Source organism: Crocodylus porosus, unplaced genomic scaffold, assembly GCF_001723895.1.
Source record: "Crocodylus porosus isolate Cpor-Errol unplaced genomic scaffold, CroPor_comp1, whole genome shotgun sequence".
Lineage (NCBI taxonomy): Eukaryota > Metazoa > Chordata > Crocodylia > Crocodylidae > Crocodylus > Crocodylus porosus.
This window is the reverse complement of record NW_017728916.1, coordinates 7908755-7925386: the sequence shown is the minus strand read 5'-3', so window position 1 is coordinate 7925386 and position 16632 is coordinate 7908755. Positions and strand designations below refer to the sequence as shown.

The 16632-nt window shown below is 40.9% G+C and overlaps 1 protein-coding gene across 10 annotated transcripts in view; it reads left to right on the top strand.

Annotated features, from left to right (window-relative positions):
- KLHL13 (kelch like family member 13) overlaps window positions 1-15691 on the top strand; it is a 107585-nt gene extending 91894 nt beyond the window's left edge. For all 10 annotated transcript variants that reach the window (XM_019536384.1, XM_019536380.1, XM_019536387.1 and 7 more), the window contains 3 exons: window positions 1348-2143; window positions 11958-12071; window positions 14142-15691. In XM_019536384.1, coding sequence (XP_019391929.1) covers window positions 1348-2143; window positions 11958-12071; window positions 14142-14629 — 1398 coding nt within the window. In that variant the 3' untranslated portion in view covers window positions 14630-15691. The remainder of the gene's footprint in view (window positions 1-1347; window positions 2144-11957; window positions 12072-14141) is intronic.
- The last annotated feature ends 941 nt before the right edge of the window (window positions 15692-16632 follow it).

Sequence of the window (16632 nt, the reverse complement as noted above, 5' to 3'; positions counted from 1 at the left end):
TGGTAGGAGGATACTGGGCTTCTTCCAGGCCATGCTGCCAGGATCATCTGTGTTTGTTAATGTAACGCACAGGAAGTGCTTTCAGAGCTAGAATCTGAGTTTACCCCTGTCCCAGGTGGGTACTGTAACTACTAGGCTGCCATCATACTCACTTGCTTATTGGGACGGTTTGAGAAGCCACAGGTGTTGCTTGGAGAGGTAGATGCAAAGAGATGAAGAGCCCTTCCCTGAATAAGCCAAGTCCAAAGACAGCTCCTTGTTTCTGTTGTGGACAAATAGCCATTTTCAGAGCTGACAGTAGGCATTGGGAAGTGGAAGTAGGGAAGATGAAACTAAGCGACCTATTGAAAGTGAAACTGCAGTGTGATGCTTTGTGTTAAAACATCACCTTTGGTTGATGGCTTTTATGAAAGGAAACTACATGGTAATGAATGGCTGCAATCATATGCATAATTACTTTTCCCAGTCGCCACATGTTCTTTATTAGAAAGTTTTAAAATGAACTGATCCTGAATACGTTGCTTATGGTGCATAATTAATATTTTATAAAGAATATATCTAAGCAGTTAAAAATAGATTACATCAAATGTGCGCTATTGTAGACCTCGCCAGCATCTCCTTTTACAGTAGGCACTTTATATTGAGGAGGCGATTTTGCATTGTTAGATATGTCTGTGCTTCAGAACAAGGTGTGACCTGTCTGATCACCAAGTTCTTAACTACAATATTTAATCTATTCCTGGTTAAACAGTTATTATCATGCATACATGAATATATCTTAAAGAACAGTGGATAATAATTGTTGAGTGGGCGTGGGTACTGGTTTTGAAAGGAAGGTTAGGAATAGAGGAGAATTCACCAAGTGCAAGGGTTTTTATAGCCAAGGAAATTAATGAGTAAGTTATAATGTAGCAGTCTGGGCACTGGATTGTGTTGAGTTCCTGAGGCCAATTCACATGATGATTCACTCAGTTTTTGAATTTGTCACTTTTCCTTTTACCGCATTTTCCAATTCTGAACTACAAAAGTGTTAACAGAACACTTCACTATTCTAGAGCATTTTACCTACAGTGTATCATCATTTTATAGCACATCTGATATATTTAATACATGCATTTGCTACTTGTCTCGTTCCTTCCTTCCTTCCAAACTGGAGATAAGTTACTGTGTCTCTTTCTACAGTCATGTACACATTGGTCTGAATATTTTTTTGCGTGTGAATCACTTTGAGTATTGCAAGATGGTGCGGCTATTGTTTCTCTATAGCATTCATTAAATTGTGTATTATCATGCAGATGTCAAATTAGGAGAAAGTGGTTTTGATTCATCTTTCCGTTCACTTATTAGGTTTCTTTAGAAAATTGTGTTGAGGTTGGGAGGATCGCCAACACGTACAATCTCACGGAAGTGGATAAGTACGTTAACAACTTCATCCTGAAGAATTTCCCTGCATTATTAAGTACAGGTGAATTTGTGAAACTCCCCTTTGAGCGTCTTGCCTTTGTGCTTTCAAGTAATAGCCTTAAGCACTGCACTGAACTCGAACTCTTCAAGGCTGCGTGTCGCTGGCTACGGTATGAGGAGCCTCGAATGGAATATGCTGCAAAGCTAATGAAGAACATCAGATTTCCACTGATGACCCCACAGGACCTTATTAACTATGTCCAAACAGTGGATTTCATGAGAACTGACAATACCTGTGTGAATTTGCTTTTGGAAGCCAGCAACTACCAAATGATGCCATACATGCAACCGGTTATGCAGTCAGAGAGAACTGCCATTCGATCAGATAGTACTCACTTAGTAACTTTGGGGGGAGTTTTAAGGCAGCAGCTGGTTGTCAGCAAAGAATTACGGATGTACGATGAAAAGGCACACGAGTGGAAATCGTTAGCTCCCATGGATGCACCAAGATACCAGCATGGCATCGCTGTGATTGGAAACTTTCTTTATGTAGTTGGTGGTCAGAGCAATTATGACACAAAAGGAAAAACAGCAGTTGACACAGTCTTCAGATTTGATCCTCGTTATAATAAGTGGATGCAAGTTGCATCTTTAAACGAAAAGCGCACCTTCTTCCACCTAAGTGCCCTAAAAGGACATTTATATGCAGTTGGTGGTCGAAATGCAGCTGGTGAACTAGGTAAGTGTGTGTTACCTGGAATGTATGAGTGGTTGTCTGTTTGGCTCCCTCCCTCCCCTGCACCCTTTTTTTTGTCAGCAAAAAATCTCATTTCCAAGCTATTTCTTTCCATTGTAAGCTATGGAAATTCAGTAATTGTACGTATGCAGAATATAACTTACAGGAAAAAGTGACATTAATTTAGTTGTGTAGTATCCAGTATCCTTATCTTTTAATAAGATCTAAAACAACTTATCACTAAATGCTTGTGGAATCTTAGACTGAGTTTGTAAAACTTTTTTTTAAGAAAGGGTTTTGCATTTGATTGAAGACGCGTTAGCATGCCAATATACATAAACTTTTTAACAGCTGTTTCCATGTATAGCAGTTGCTTTATAAACACATGATTTAGTAACCTTTACAGTGTAAAATAAAAATAATTCAACGCATTTTTATTTAGATCAGGATGTTCCTTGAAATACTTTTATTTAAAGGAAAGCTGTGAAGTTGCAACTTAAAAAATGTGAATTTCATACTGAAATTGCAGTGGCTACTTTGGAATTTCAGTATTTTGAAAGGTGTTTGTGGTTTAAAGGCAGGCTAATAAATAATCAGCGAGATGGAGATTGTCAGAACATATTTAGACTGTTGTGTATTTACAGGCTCATGGTTAAGCATCTTACTTCTCATGATGATCGGTGATTTTGCATCACTTCTTTCTCCTCCCCCACCTTTGTTCTTCATGCCAAAAATCATAATTTAATTACTTAACCCAAAAAACAAAAACTAAATAGGTCCTCCAGCTTCCCACAGTGATCTACTCTTCCCTTCCCTAAAATGGATGGGAAGACACTCTGCAGGCTGAATAACCTCTGAGTTGTAATCCCTGATCCTGCCTACTCCAGCCCTCTGGGGTGGTGGGGGACCTACCTCTCCCCTCCAGAGAGAGGTAGGAGAGTCTGGGGCTGAAGCATCCAAATCGCATCAGACTCCTGCTGCTGGCTGTCCCCGCACCTGCTCTGGAGACATCCTCTGCTCCCTGCAGCACCCTCTGGCTGGAAAGCCGTGGCTGCGTGCAGCTGCAGCAGTTCAGACATGTTCTAGCCACAGCTTTAGTCCATCAAAGGTGTGAGACCTCTGTTAATTAGCTTTTCCTCCAAAAATGAGTGGTGGTCATAGTTTATGAAGAGTTCCGAGTGTGTTTACTGAATTGGTAACGGAAGAGCAGTGTAGCTGTGATGATCCAGAGATTATATGAGTGGCAAGGATTTCTTAGGAACTTTGAAGAAGGTCTTGCATTTGAAAGCTTGTCTAAGTCTTATCCCAGCTACACAGTTGGTCCAATAAAAGATACCACCCAAAGAAATCCTTGCCATCACTGAATTGTAACGTCTATCTGTGTATTACCAATACAGTAAGATACAGGATTGAGCTCCACACTTCTGAGTTGCATAATAATATCTCTGTTTCCTACATCCCCATCCTCAACAGTCTGGGCAGCAAGATGCATCTTTGTAGTGAGATCTTAAAATTATTTTTACTCAGTAGACTGCAGTAGGTTTGCCAGTGTCCTGAAGTATCGTCTTTGTTACTAAACTGAATAAATTAACTGATTGTTTTGTCATCCAGGATCTATTTATCTTTATTTTGTTCACTATCTGAATGTTGCAGATCTGTATATATGCAGCACGCTTCCCACTCATACAACAGACTTCTGTTTTGGGAGGTATCTAGTAGGGCTGTGCAGAGCTTTGGTCCCCGATTCAATTTGATGGAGATTCAGCTTGATTTGGTGGCCGACTCTCCGAATCTGAATCAAATCAGAGGACCCCTTAATCTCTCCGAATCTAATTGGAATCTTCTGAATCGATTCAGAGAGATTCAGAAAGATTTTGTGATTCAGGCATAGAGACAGCTTTAAATGTTTTTTGAACCCCACGGAAGTACTTCTGGGATTGCTGCTGAGCACGTGGAGGGCACCCTGTGCCCCTGTGGGATGCTCCATCCGCCCCAGCATCACAGTGTTCACAAGCTGCACCTTGTACTTCAAGGTATGTAGAAAAAACTTTTAAAGCTGTGTCTGTGTCTGAATCGCTGATTCTCTGAATCAGCATCAAATCTTCAGATTCGAATTCAGCCGAATTGCTGTAGGGACAGTGATCCAAATCAACGGATTGAATTGCTCTCCCCGATTTGGGCCAAATCCGAATCTAATAGGGCCTGTTTCACACACCCCTAGTATATAGAACTAGAGTTTTAGACTTTCAGTTATTTTAATGAAGCTAACTCAGTTTTGAGTAGTAGAATTGATTTGTCCAATGAGGCATAAAGTGTGACATTTAGAATGCTTCTTTGGCTTTTAAAATATATTATAAAATGAACTTTAAAATAATTTGACTTTCTTATACAACAGTTCCATGATTTATGGCTAAATTGATAGTGCTCAGCAACTTGTTGCTTTGTCTACCTTCATACAAACTATGGTAAAAGCTTAAGGCTCTATAAGTGCACATACTGTGCAAAAACAATGTAGTCCTTTCTCTTTTTTTATTTGTTATCTTGTGTAAATAGTGTCAGAACAGCTTATCTTCACTAGAAGCTCCTTGCTGGTGGCTCATTCCAAGAGGACAGTCCATGTGACTTGTCACGTTGTTGTCCCGGCAGCCACGTGAGGCAGTTTTTGATTTCCCTCCTGCGTTAAAAACACATCTGCATTGTGATGGAGTTGTGGAATATATACGTTTTTCTTTTCCACAATGAGTGAATTTGCAAAAAGGTGTCCTCTTTCTTTGTGTCCCCCCCATAGCACATGCTTATCATGGGCTATGGGAATCGGTGCTAGTCGACTATGTCCTGATGGTGGAGAGGCTGGATGTGAAGGTGGTGAAACAGTTTATGTTGACCAGTAAAATGTTCTTAAAAAAATTAGACTTTTATACAAACTGTTGTATCGTGATCTTCCATGGACAGGAAATATCTCTTGTTGGTCTGCTATGCAAACAGCAGTCATAACATCAATCTCTGCCTGTGAGTCAGCTAAAGCATCAGTCTTAGTGGTGGATCTGATATACTAATTAGATTTTATACATGAGATTACTGTTATTAAACTAAAACCTGTTTAATTTATTCTGTGAATAACCCAAAGCATACTTCTAGGTACTTGAAGGTCAGTTAATTTAAAATAATTCCCTATAATTTTAAAGGGGAATACCGAAAGCTCTAAGAGCAATTTGTTCACCAGTTTGAAAATAGACTATGTTGAAAAGACCATAGGATGCTTATACTCCTTACTGAAGAGTTCTGTATAAATTGTTTTTTGGGGCAAAGTTTAAAATACAAAATGATCTTTTGATTGATCTCTATCTGCTAGTTTGTTTCACCGGAAAAGCTAAGCTCTTTTGTCATCTGCTTTTTGCTCATTTTAGATTTTTCGTTTGTGGGGGGAGGATGTCTACTGCTAGTTGTAACGTGGGTCAGCTGGATACTGGGATAGTTGAATAATCCTTAATGGTAGTGGGGCCCACTGTCTCATTGTATTTTCAGGCAAAGCGCTCGGACATGTCCGTGGGAGCTGCTACAAAGAACATGTAGCTTCCTCCTGAGTTGGTTTGAATTCAGTGTATGACCCTCGGGAGTAACTCGGACCTTGTACCAGAGGTTTGAAGGAGCCAGATGTTATTGGATTGGCAGCTTACTTTGGAGGGTGCTTAATGCCAACATCTTGGTCACTCATTGTGCAAGGTTGCTTGGCATTTAACTGCAAGACTAGGCTTGTTTGCACACTACTACCAGCCTGACTTGCATCAGTTTAACTAAATCACTTCAGCTTGCTTGGGATCTCTTTCTTTAAAAATCAGCTATCAGTTTAGTTTGTGCTGATATATTTTTAATGCCAGCGGAACCTGTAAAAGCCGGGGTTAAACAAGATTGCTACTGCACAAAGTGGTGACGCTTAGCTGGTGTACAATAACACCATTACTCAAAGCTGGTGCAGTTTTTTTGTGTGTAGGGCAGGCCTTAGGTGTGATGTTCTCCTGCAAGTTTACTTGAGGCTCTCCTGCCCTAAATTTTCCCTGCAGTTCAGTTGCATGCAGTGTGCTTTACCTGCTCTCACACATTTTTTAAAGATACTCCAGATTGTTAAACTGGTGATGAGACTTCCACGCAGCTGGTAAAATGCTTTGGCTCTTTCTGCATGGAAAGCACTGTGTAAGTGTTTGCTCTTCTGGCTCTCTAGGATTTTGATTTGGAAGCAATTTGTTTTCTCCTCCCATGAATTGCCCAAACAACATGCTTTTTTCACTTTCATTATTCCCTTCACGAAAGCTGACCGCTTAAAGGCATGAAATCTAGCTAAATTCCCCAAGCCTGTGAAATATGAAAAACTTAGCTTTTCAAATAAGAGGTTGAATGTGCATTGGGCCAGCATTATGGAATTTGCCCTTAGGTTCAAACTCATCTCAGCCTTTTAGTTGTTGTATGTGATATGAATGTAAAAGCTTAACAAGTTTCCAAAAAATAAAAAAATAAAAATCAACTTTCGCTGCCAGTTGCAGAGATACTGAATTCTTTCAGCTTACTCTTGTTAGGCTGGATAACTTTCCAGATACTTCAGGTCCAGGGCCTGTGGGTCAGAGTTATTAAAATAAATGTCCTTTTTTTGTCAAAAAGCCTTCCGTACCAGTTTAACAAAAAACACCACTGCTTTGGGGTCCTTTAACCAACACGTTCAAAACACTTCTGAGAAGCTTTAACATTTGAGAGCTGCGTAGGTGTTGCTTTCCAAGCCAGATGTGCCTGTTTCAGCAGTGGTAAAGTAGCAGCTATTTAACATGCATAACACTGGAAGAAGAGTATAGCACATCCACATGGAGTGGGGAAAAATAACCCATTTGAAACCCACAGGGAAAGTTCCTTGAACTGGAATTTGGTCAAGGCATTAACACCTCACTTTCTCTAAAATTACAAAGGGATTCTGTAAGGACTTGATTTTTTTTTTTTTTTTTTTAATTGCCAAAAGCCCAGGCGGTGCCCAGTTGGGCCATGCGTGGAAGTGGAATGTGGCTGGTGAAAGGGTAGAGAAGGGACAGCAGAATGAAAGCATGCTCGAGAGAGCTGGTCCTATAGGACAAGGTAGAGATGGACCTGGAAAAAAGTGTGAGAAAAAGGGTATGGAAAGAAGGGGGAGAAAAAAATTGAGGTGCCTGTCAGGTACCCCGAAAGCTCTGTTGGCTTATCCAAAAAAATGCCAATCCCACATAGTTGGAGTTCTCCCATCGCTATGATTTTGTGTGTAGTCTTGCCACAAAGTTGGGATTTTGGCTTACTTGTATATGCATTATTGTACTGTGTGATGATGTGTCAGCCTGCACTGATATCCAGTCATGATGCAATGTAAGGAGAGGAGAATATCTGAATTTCTTGTGGGGACCTTTGAGAGGCAGTAATGGACTCAGCATGCATGGAAAACAAGGATGGTAACTACACTCCAATTAAATTGAAAAAAGAATCTTTTAGAAAACTTAATTTTAAAAATCTGAGTGGGAGCCAATGCAAGGTTTTCAGATGTGATCTTCAAGATGTTTGTGTTCCCCACAAAATGAACGTGAACTGTGTAAATGTTGATCGGAAAGTATAGTACCACACCAGAAAGTTGGAATTCTCGAGCTGAGGATGGTTCTTTCTCAAATAGTTCAAGTTTTATAACCTGATTATGGCTGTAGTTTCTGTAAGGCATTCCCTGACAAATTACCTGTTCTTCTATGCCTTAAATCTACCCCATTCCCCTTCCGCCTATGGGACTTGTTGCTGTGTGGGTTGAAAAAAGAACGAGGGGAGGTGGGCAACTAGCTGAATTTTCACTTGTGCTTCTATCTTGTGTAAATTATTGGCTACTTTTGTCCTTGATGATTTTCTAGAATTTTGCTCTTTTTTTAAAAAATATTTCCCCCTTCCAGCATGCAGGAAAATGCAGGGAGAAAACTATAAGGGATAATCCCTACTTACTGTTCACTTAGTTAACTGGACTGATAAACTTGGTGCTGTTGATATGCTGATTGGAAGGTAAATGGTTAAGCTACCTTCTTGTCCATTTAAAAAGTAGGCAAATTGTAAGAATAACCCTAGCAACATGTAGGGTTGGACTTTGCTGCATGGCAGTCTAGAGTGTAAATGTGTGCACCATACGAACAAAAAATGTTTTTTGGCTCCAGATGGTATCAGTTTAGTCACCGATGCCCTTTCCATCCCATGCTTACCAATTCGGGATGCCTTCATCCATTGAGCAGATAATTCTGTTTCAAAGGCTTGTAGTAGTTAACCAACCTAAAATCCTATTAACAAGAAAATTAACTATGACAACTTTAAATAAAGAGACATAATGAGAAAATTGTGTTTTCTATAATGTCTGGGTAGAGAATTGAGTGAAAATTTTACAAATAACTCATATTGGCACAACTGCTAGAAATTAGTCATGCAAAGTGCAATAAATATAAGGCTGACATGACTGTGGCAGAACCCCAAGAAATCAACTGCACTTGAGGAAATAAGATGGAAATTAAGTTGTATAGGGAAGTGCAAAGTCTTTAAGAACCTGGTTGAATAAATATCACTTACTAATACTTAAATTTCCCCAAGAGCCTTCGAAGTTTTATATTTTAGGAAGAGCAAAACTGAATTTTGTACTTAAAAGGAAAAAACCCCCCGACTATTAAAGTTGTAATCCTAAAAGGCCAAGGTGGTGTTCCTGTGCACCTAGATGCATTAGCTTATATAAGGAAATAAGGACTAATGTATATTGTTTGACTGTGGCATCTAAGTGAGCGCATCTTGGTGCATCTAAGTGAGCGCCATCACGAAACAGAGTCATTTCTTTTGGGCCATATGAAAATGAAACCTGTTAGAGCAGGGGTGCCATAAGTGGCACGGGCAGCTTCCATGTGTGGCACTTAACAGATCTACAGGGAAGCATGGTAGCAGCCAGGCTAGGGAGCAGAAAGCAGAGCAGCAGACTGAAGAAGGGGATCAGAGCAGCATGGGAGTGTGCAGGGCTAATTTGTGGCAAGCCTGCCCAAAAGGCTGGGCTCTGTTGTGCTAGAGCATGTGTGCACTCATGGTCTTATAAATGCTGCTTACAGAGTCACAGAGTTGTTTAATTTTGGTACAACAGCAGGTAAGGATTTTTATTATGGAGCTGTTTTTATGAAGGATTGATTTACTTGAATCTTAATCATTTGAGTATTAGGAGATAATCATCTGAGGCTGCCTTTTCTATACTGGAGACTTGGCAAGGCACGCTACAGCTTATATAAATTACCTCCATTTTCAAATTAGTTTGGTGTCCACTTTTTTCCATCCTGCAAGGTTCCTCAAAAAGAGTTGGTACCATTGGCAGCAATTAATTTAGGGGACTCTTGCTAAAAACAAACAAACCCCAGAACAAAAATTTTAGGCTAAGGTTCCTGGTATTTCATCATTTTCATAAACCTAAATTGACTTACAAAACCATACCTGTGAATCTGAGCATCTTGCATGCTGCAGCTATGGATTCCTGACCTGTATCCTTCTCAGACTCGTAAGTTAAGCCATCAGTCTTGGTCTTTTCTTGCATGAGAAATGTAAGAGAGGACTCTGGGCTGCAGCAAGCATCAGGCACCTGGTATTGGAAAGATATCTGATAAATTACCCTTTAAGAACGTGGATGTAGAACGCACTTAATCTAGAGTATTCATAATCTACTTCAGAGGATAAATGGAGCTGAAATGGGATGTGCAGAGGAAATGCTATTCCCTGGCATGAGATTACTTCAAAGGCAGTCCAAAATAAGTTTGCAGTGGAGAAAGTTATGCTGGGATGTGTGTCCTACATCCAGTACCACTGTCAGCTTCCCTTCGACATAACCATTTGCTCAGTGCAAACCAGTATTTGCAGGCCGGGGAATATAATAGCACCTGCCTCAGACAGCCATGTGTCTCTGCACCTAAGTTCAGCTGAATCACTTGTCCAAGATGCTGTTGTGCTGGAAGTTTTATCTTTGATGTTGTATAGAGCGAGGGTTGTGACTGCTTGGAGATACAAAATGGCACATCATGTTTTGTAAGAGTAGAGAGAGAGGCTCTTCATTCGGCAGTGGTTAACTTCAATTTAGGGAGCCTCGTGTCCTGTATATTGGGACCTTACATGAGTAGAATCTGGCCTTCAGTTCTCAGGTGCTTTCACAAAGATATTTGTCTTATAGGTTGGTCTATTTAAAAGTCTGTGTACTTGTAAAACTGTCTTTTATAGTCCTTGTACTCATTGTTATGGCACTGAGTTATCCATGAATACTAAGAATTGATTTGAGACAGTGATTTGAGACACTGAATCGAATCGCTGCCTCCCGAATCGGCTGAATCCGAAGCAAATACTAGCCGCTTCACACAAGCCTAATAGCTGTGTATCACACAGGTGGCTGGAGAGACAGACCTGGCTGGGATTTTCAGCACTTGTCTAAATCTGAACAAAACCCTGGATTTGCGTAATACCTTTCGGCAACCAGGTGTACTTCTTTTCCCATGCGTGTGAATTTTGAAAGTGGTACTTGTAAGAGGGGACTGTAATACTGAGGTATAACTTTCCTTCAGGGCTGCATCAGCATGGGCTGTCAGCATCTTCATCCTGTGCTGCAGCATCACGATACTAAGGGATATGCAACACCCAGAAGCACCTGGGCATGTCTCCTGTTGTTCTTCTCAGGCTGCTATTCTGAATACTTCCTTCATGCCTTTCTCCTAGGCCCACCTCTGTGGCTTTTACTTGGCCATCTAAATCTAGAACTTCATTGTTGAGCCAGTCAGCTTGTCTTCAGCCAGCATCTTCTCCAAGCTTATTTCTCCTTGGAAACGCAATTGTAGTTTCTTTATCATACAGTGCAGTGTCCTCCAAAGCATCTATTACATTCACAAGTCATGCATTTGTATTGTTGCCCTGATCCTTGCGCCATTGAAATGCTTCATTAGGCCTCAGTCCCCAGAGACGATGGCACCGAGGGTAGCCTTCACCCACGTGGCTGCCCACTGATATCAGTAGGAGTCTGCTCCGTGTCCTGCTACAGCTTGAATCCTGAAAGCCATCTGGGCTTGTGTCTGTGAAGGGCCCCATGCCGCAAGATATGGCTGTAACGGTAGCAGGTAACTGTCATTGCAAAGGGGATGTTAAATTCGTAAATCAAGTCTGCCCAATGTCCTTGCAGGTGATCATTGGGTAGCATAAAAGCATTTTAATACAGAGCTGGAAAGAAAAAACAAGCTGCTTTGAAATCATCTGTGCATGGGTGAGGAGATGTGTTTGGGGAAAAAAAAAACTGACAGAGGGGCTTAAGATTTTCTAATCTTTTCAAATCCCCTCTCATAAGCAGACATGTTTCACGTTTGCACCATTTCTAGTTGGACAAGAGCCTAGCATCAGAGGAAGAAGTAGAAAAGCAGTTGCATCTAATTTTATTTTTCCTTTTTCTTTTTGCTCTGTGTGTGTGTTTGTGGGTGTGTGCGCGTGAATGTGTGTCCTCAGCAAGATATCCGAGAGATGTGGCAGATAAAGCTGCACCTGTACTGCGAAACACGGGTAAAAGTTCTTTTCTGCTACTCCTGCAGGACAGAAATATTGAAGTTTAGTGATGCCTTTAACTAGACGTAGTATCTGACCATACCTTTGAAGTTTTATTCCATCCTTAACAGTTTTCACTGATATGCTGCCTTTTTATGACTATATGAGCATCTATTGTTAACTCAAAATCAAATTGCGACACACAAATCTAATGCTTTTTATATTCTTTCTGGTTTTTGTTTTTTTTAAACAGCCACAGTGGAATGTTACAATCCAAGAATGAATGAATGGAGCTATGTTGCAAAAATGAATGAGCCCCACTATGGTCATGCAGGAACAGTGTATGGGGGATTAATGTATATTTCAGGTAAATCATTCGTATAAGTATTTGAACAAAATGTGTCCACGCGGTGTGCTCAGCTACACAGCTTTTCTTCCTACAGAGGCAGAAGGAAAACAAAAGGAATTATTCTTTGCATGTCATATGTCTGCATGCTGCATGTCTTTCGTACAAAACTGGTGAAATAACATATATTTCTCACCCTCCAAAAAAGAGTTTTAGATGGTTACCCCTGTTAATAGATCCTCACATTTTAAGCATCTTTGAATTGCACTGCAGACTTTTGCATGCTTTAAGCTTCAGAGTAGGATTTTTCTGACAGCTGTGCTCAAACACCTACATGGTTCAGTCATGCAGGAGAAGCTATTAAAAACTTGTCCATTTTGGCTTGATTACCTCAGTAAGTGCTGGAAAGTCGGGATAATGCTATGAATAAAGAGACAGCATTATCTACTGATCTTAGGTACAGCAGGAAATATTTTAAGGTCAGCCACAGTATGTTACTTTTACTATTTTTTTAAGTAACTTTCATCCTCTAATTAATAGTGGAGCAGCAAATATCCTGAGATAGCAAGGTGTCAGACCTCCCAGTTATTTATTCTGTAGTGAAGAAGTTTCCATGCCAAATCAGTATATGGTCCCTACATGATCTCCTCTTACCCCATACATGTTTTGTAAGTAGTGCAGTGCGTTAGACTCTGTGCCCAGATTTTTGCCTTGTGCTCCTTCTAAATGTGTACCTTTGAGTCACAATTTCCATTGGCCTCAGTAGCACGATTCTTTCCTGTGACCACAGTGGAGCTGAAACCTGTGCATTTTGTCCACTGTGTTGTCTACAACCACTCTAACAATGCTGTTTGACCAAAAACTTGAGAGATGTTTTGGGACATTTGGTTTGATAGTCATAGACTGAGCCTGGACATGAAAGGCTGGCTTCAATAGGTTGAGTTATTATTAGGAAGTTTCTTAATTTTTGGAAGTTTTTGGCTGTTGGCCAAAATAAGGGATTTGCCATTTTGCAAGATAATTTTTTAAATCAAATTAATATTAGGTTTTAGCCCTCTACTTGAGTTTTTGCTTATATACCTGTGATGTTGTTACATAATACCCAAGTCAAAGGGAAAGCATCATCTTAAAGCAGCTGATCTGTCTAGTGGATGGAAATGGAAACTCGTGTTCACCGGTTGAGTTTCAGACTAATTTTTACATGCTTACATAAGTTCATACATTCTGTAGGAAGCTGCATCAGGAGCAGATGGACTGCCTCTCGCATTTCTGCATGCTTTGAAGGGTATCTTAGTTATCTGTCTCTTTGTGTCCACTAGCACAGCCAAAGTGATGGTAATGGGACCCCCTGGATTTCTGGGGTCACTCAGGCACACTTGGCCATTGCCTGTCAGTTGGAAAAGCAAGTAAAAGACACACTAGCGCACATCTCAGTGGTAGCTGGGATGGTGAGCAGTGAAATGCACCTGCATTTCTCCAAGCTGTGGCTGGCTCTTTAATCTTAACCCCAGCAACCCAATTAAATGGGAAGGAGATGGCCAGTTCAGGAAGCACAGAGTCAGGTAGGAAGGCAGTTATTTTCTGTCTTCTGAAAATCAACCTTACCTATGTAGCGTTGTTCGAGGCCCAGATTGCCTCCTTCAGATGCATGAATAAAGGGGGATCGTCTGAACGTGTGTTTCTTCAGCTCAGTTCATAGGGAGGGTTCAGCGGCATCTTAGGACCTCTGCCATCCTCTGTACAGGTCCCTGCAGTGCCGGTTCTGCAGACAGATGGATGCTGGCTGACAATCGATACGAGTGAAGAGCATGGGGATGAGGCCATGGGCTGTGTTTTGTGTGTGCTTGAGCAGTGTCATGGCCTTCCCAGTGCAGCCACTCCAAGCAGGGTCCCTGCCGGCGGGGTCTGGGAGTACTTCACCACCCCCCAGTGCCTTCTTCCTGCTTTTTAAAGTCCTACGCTTGGCATGCTTCTTCCTAAAGTAGCTCATCGCTTCAGCAGTTATACACATTTCAGTTGGACAGAGCTTGCATTTTTGCAGTGACTGTTTATTCAAAGGTCAGGATCACTGACTAATGTCTGTTTCTTTAGGGGGAATTACCCATGATACTTTCCAAAAGGAACTCATGTGCTTTGACCCTGACACGGATAAATGGACTCAGAAGGCTCCGATGACCACGGTCAGAGGCCTGCATTGCATGTGTACTGTAGGAGACAAGCTTTATGTTATTGGTGGAAATCACTTTAGAGGGACCAGTGATTATGATGATGTTCTAAGCTGTGAATATTATTCACCAACCCTAGACCAGTGGACTCCAATTGCTGCTATGCTCCGTGGGCAGAGTGATGTTGGAGTTGCCGTCTTTGAAAATAAAATCTACGTTGTTGGAGGATACTCATGGAATAATCGCTGTATGGTGGAAATAGTCCAGAAATACGACCCAGAAAAGGATGAGTGGCACAAGGTCTTTGATCTGCCCGAATCACTTGGCGGTATTCGAGCCTGCACTCTTACTGTTTTTCCCCCAGAGGACAACACAGGGTCACCGTCTAGAGAATCTCCTCTTTCAGCACCTTAAAAACATCTGTTGACTTACGACGTTGTAGTAATACCTTTGCACTGCATCATGGAGTCTATTATGTTCCTTCAGTAGTATCTGTTAGGCTTAGCCTACAGCCAGTGGTACAGTGACTGGGAAAAACACAGGACTTGGACGTTACCCGTGCTGTCTATTTGGCCTACAACGTTTATCAAGTGGTTAAGACAAAAACACCACAATGTACTCCACAGAGAGAAATGAGAGCTCGTCTGCATAAAATGTATGAACTATGTACGTTTTCAGTGTTGTGTGCTGGGTGTGAGGTACCTTACCACTTACATTAGGAAGTCCAATAAATCAAACTGGCAGGGACTGTAACCAACACGGAACTGTTTGCCCAACTTCAGATCCCGGCGTCTTTCTTCCTTTCACCTTCAACTGCAGATACTAAAGGGAGGCAGCCTGCACCCGCGCGAATGAGGAGAAAAGGTTGCCAAGAGGCCTGAGCTACCTCCCTCTCTTTTCACAGAGTATTTTTGACATATCTGTGCACCTGCCCTTCTCTGTGGGTGTGTTCAGAGCTTATGGAGTTTCTTAGGCAGACAGGAGAAATCAAATCATCATTTTAAAAATATTAATGCTGTATGAGTGGACCCTGTGCAGACCAGGATTTTTTATAACATCAAAGGCTTTTTTTTCCCCCTGACTCGATTCAAACAGATGACTTAATGTTTTTTAGTTCATTGTTTTTTCTCACCCCTGGTATTTGCTTCCACTTGTAAGGGGAGCATAAACGATTAACAAATGGGAATTCAATACAGCTGTATATCCAGTTGTACTCCTGTACTGAATTGGGATAGATAAGGGCTAGAAACATTAATGTAAGCCACTAAATTTGATCAGATTGTTCCATCAGATGAAATTTAATCTACCTTTTCTCCTTTGCTGTTGAGAACTTGCATATTCCATGTCCTCTGTATAGTCTCAGTTAATAAGGTTATTTAGCACAAAGTGCAGCTTCAGCGGGAGAGCTGCTTTTTGCTCAGTGAACTCAGACTACCATGTTTTACCTTCTTTTGTTCAATAAAACTTTTAACTGCAGTTACTCGGTCTAAGCTACCTCATTAATATATTTAGCTTTCTTCTTATGCCTCTCTGTTGCCAGGAGACATGTTGCATATATCTGTGTGGGTAGATTAATTTGCTAGGAAACCAATGCACAAGTGATCTTGAATGGGTACTTTGACCTACTTTCAGGACACCACTCTGGCCAGACATGTCCATTTTAGTTTTAAGAACTGAAAATGCAGAAATTGCATCTGAACAGTGGCTCATAGTGAGCTCTCGCTTAAATGCTCCGCGGTTCAAGTGTACGACAGAGTAAGCTCTGCTTTGCCTATTCTAGCATAACAAATTGCTACTGACTGTATTTTTTTTCCAAGCACTTGTTTTATATCGAATGAAAATCCATTACGATTCTTAACAATGTTAATTTAGAATGCTTACATAAACCTTATGCTTGCATAATTACGTTGGCGTTCCCAGCCTAAGCCACAGGAATTTGGTATTAATTAATACAATCCCGGTGGCAGAAAAAAGTGTATGCTTTGTTATGGTCCCTATTACCAGCAACCATGTAAACCCTGATAATGTTCTCAACAAAGTTATTAATAGGTGGTCCCTGTTGGCAACGTAATGATGTTTTAACCACAATTTTACCTGTTAGCATTTGTTTCCTTTGACGGAATAACTTGGCCAAATCTACTTCACTTGTTGCTCAGATTTACTTCTGTCAGAGTTTCGTATTTCATCACTTTGGCTAAAAAATGTGCGCTTGCTCTGGCTAGCTGTGTCAGTGTATTACAGATGATATTGTGTACAATTCGGAATAAATCCTTTTGGAACATATTCGAGCCATCTGAGATCAAATAGGTTGTCACCATTTGGTGGGGTATTTTTTTTAAATTCATGGGAGCCTGAAGACGTGAAACCATTGCTCTTGCTTGCTCAGATGTATAGCACACTTTTGCTGAGGCCAATCG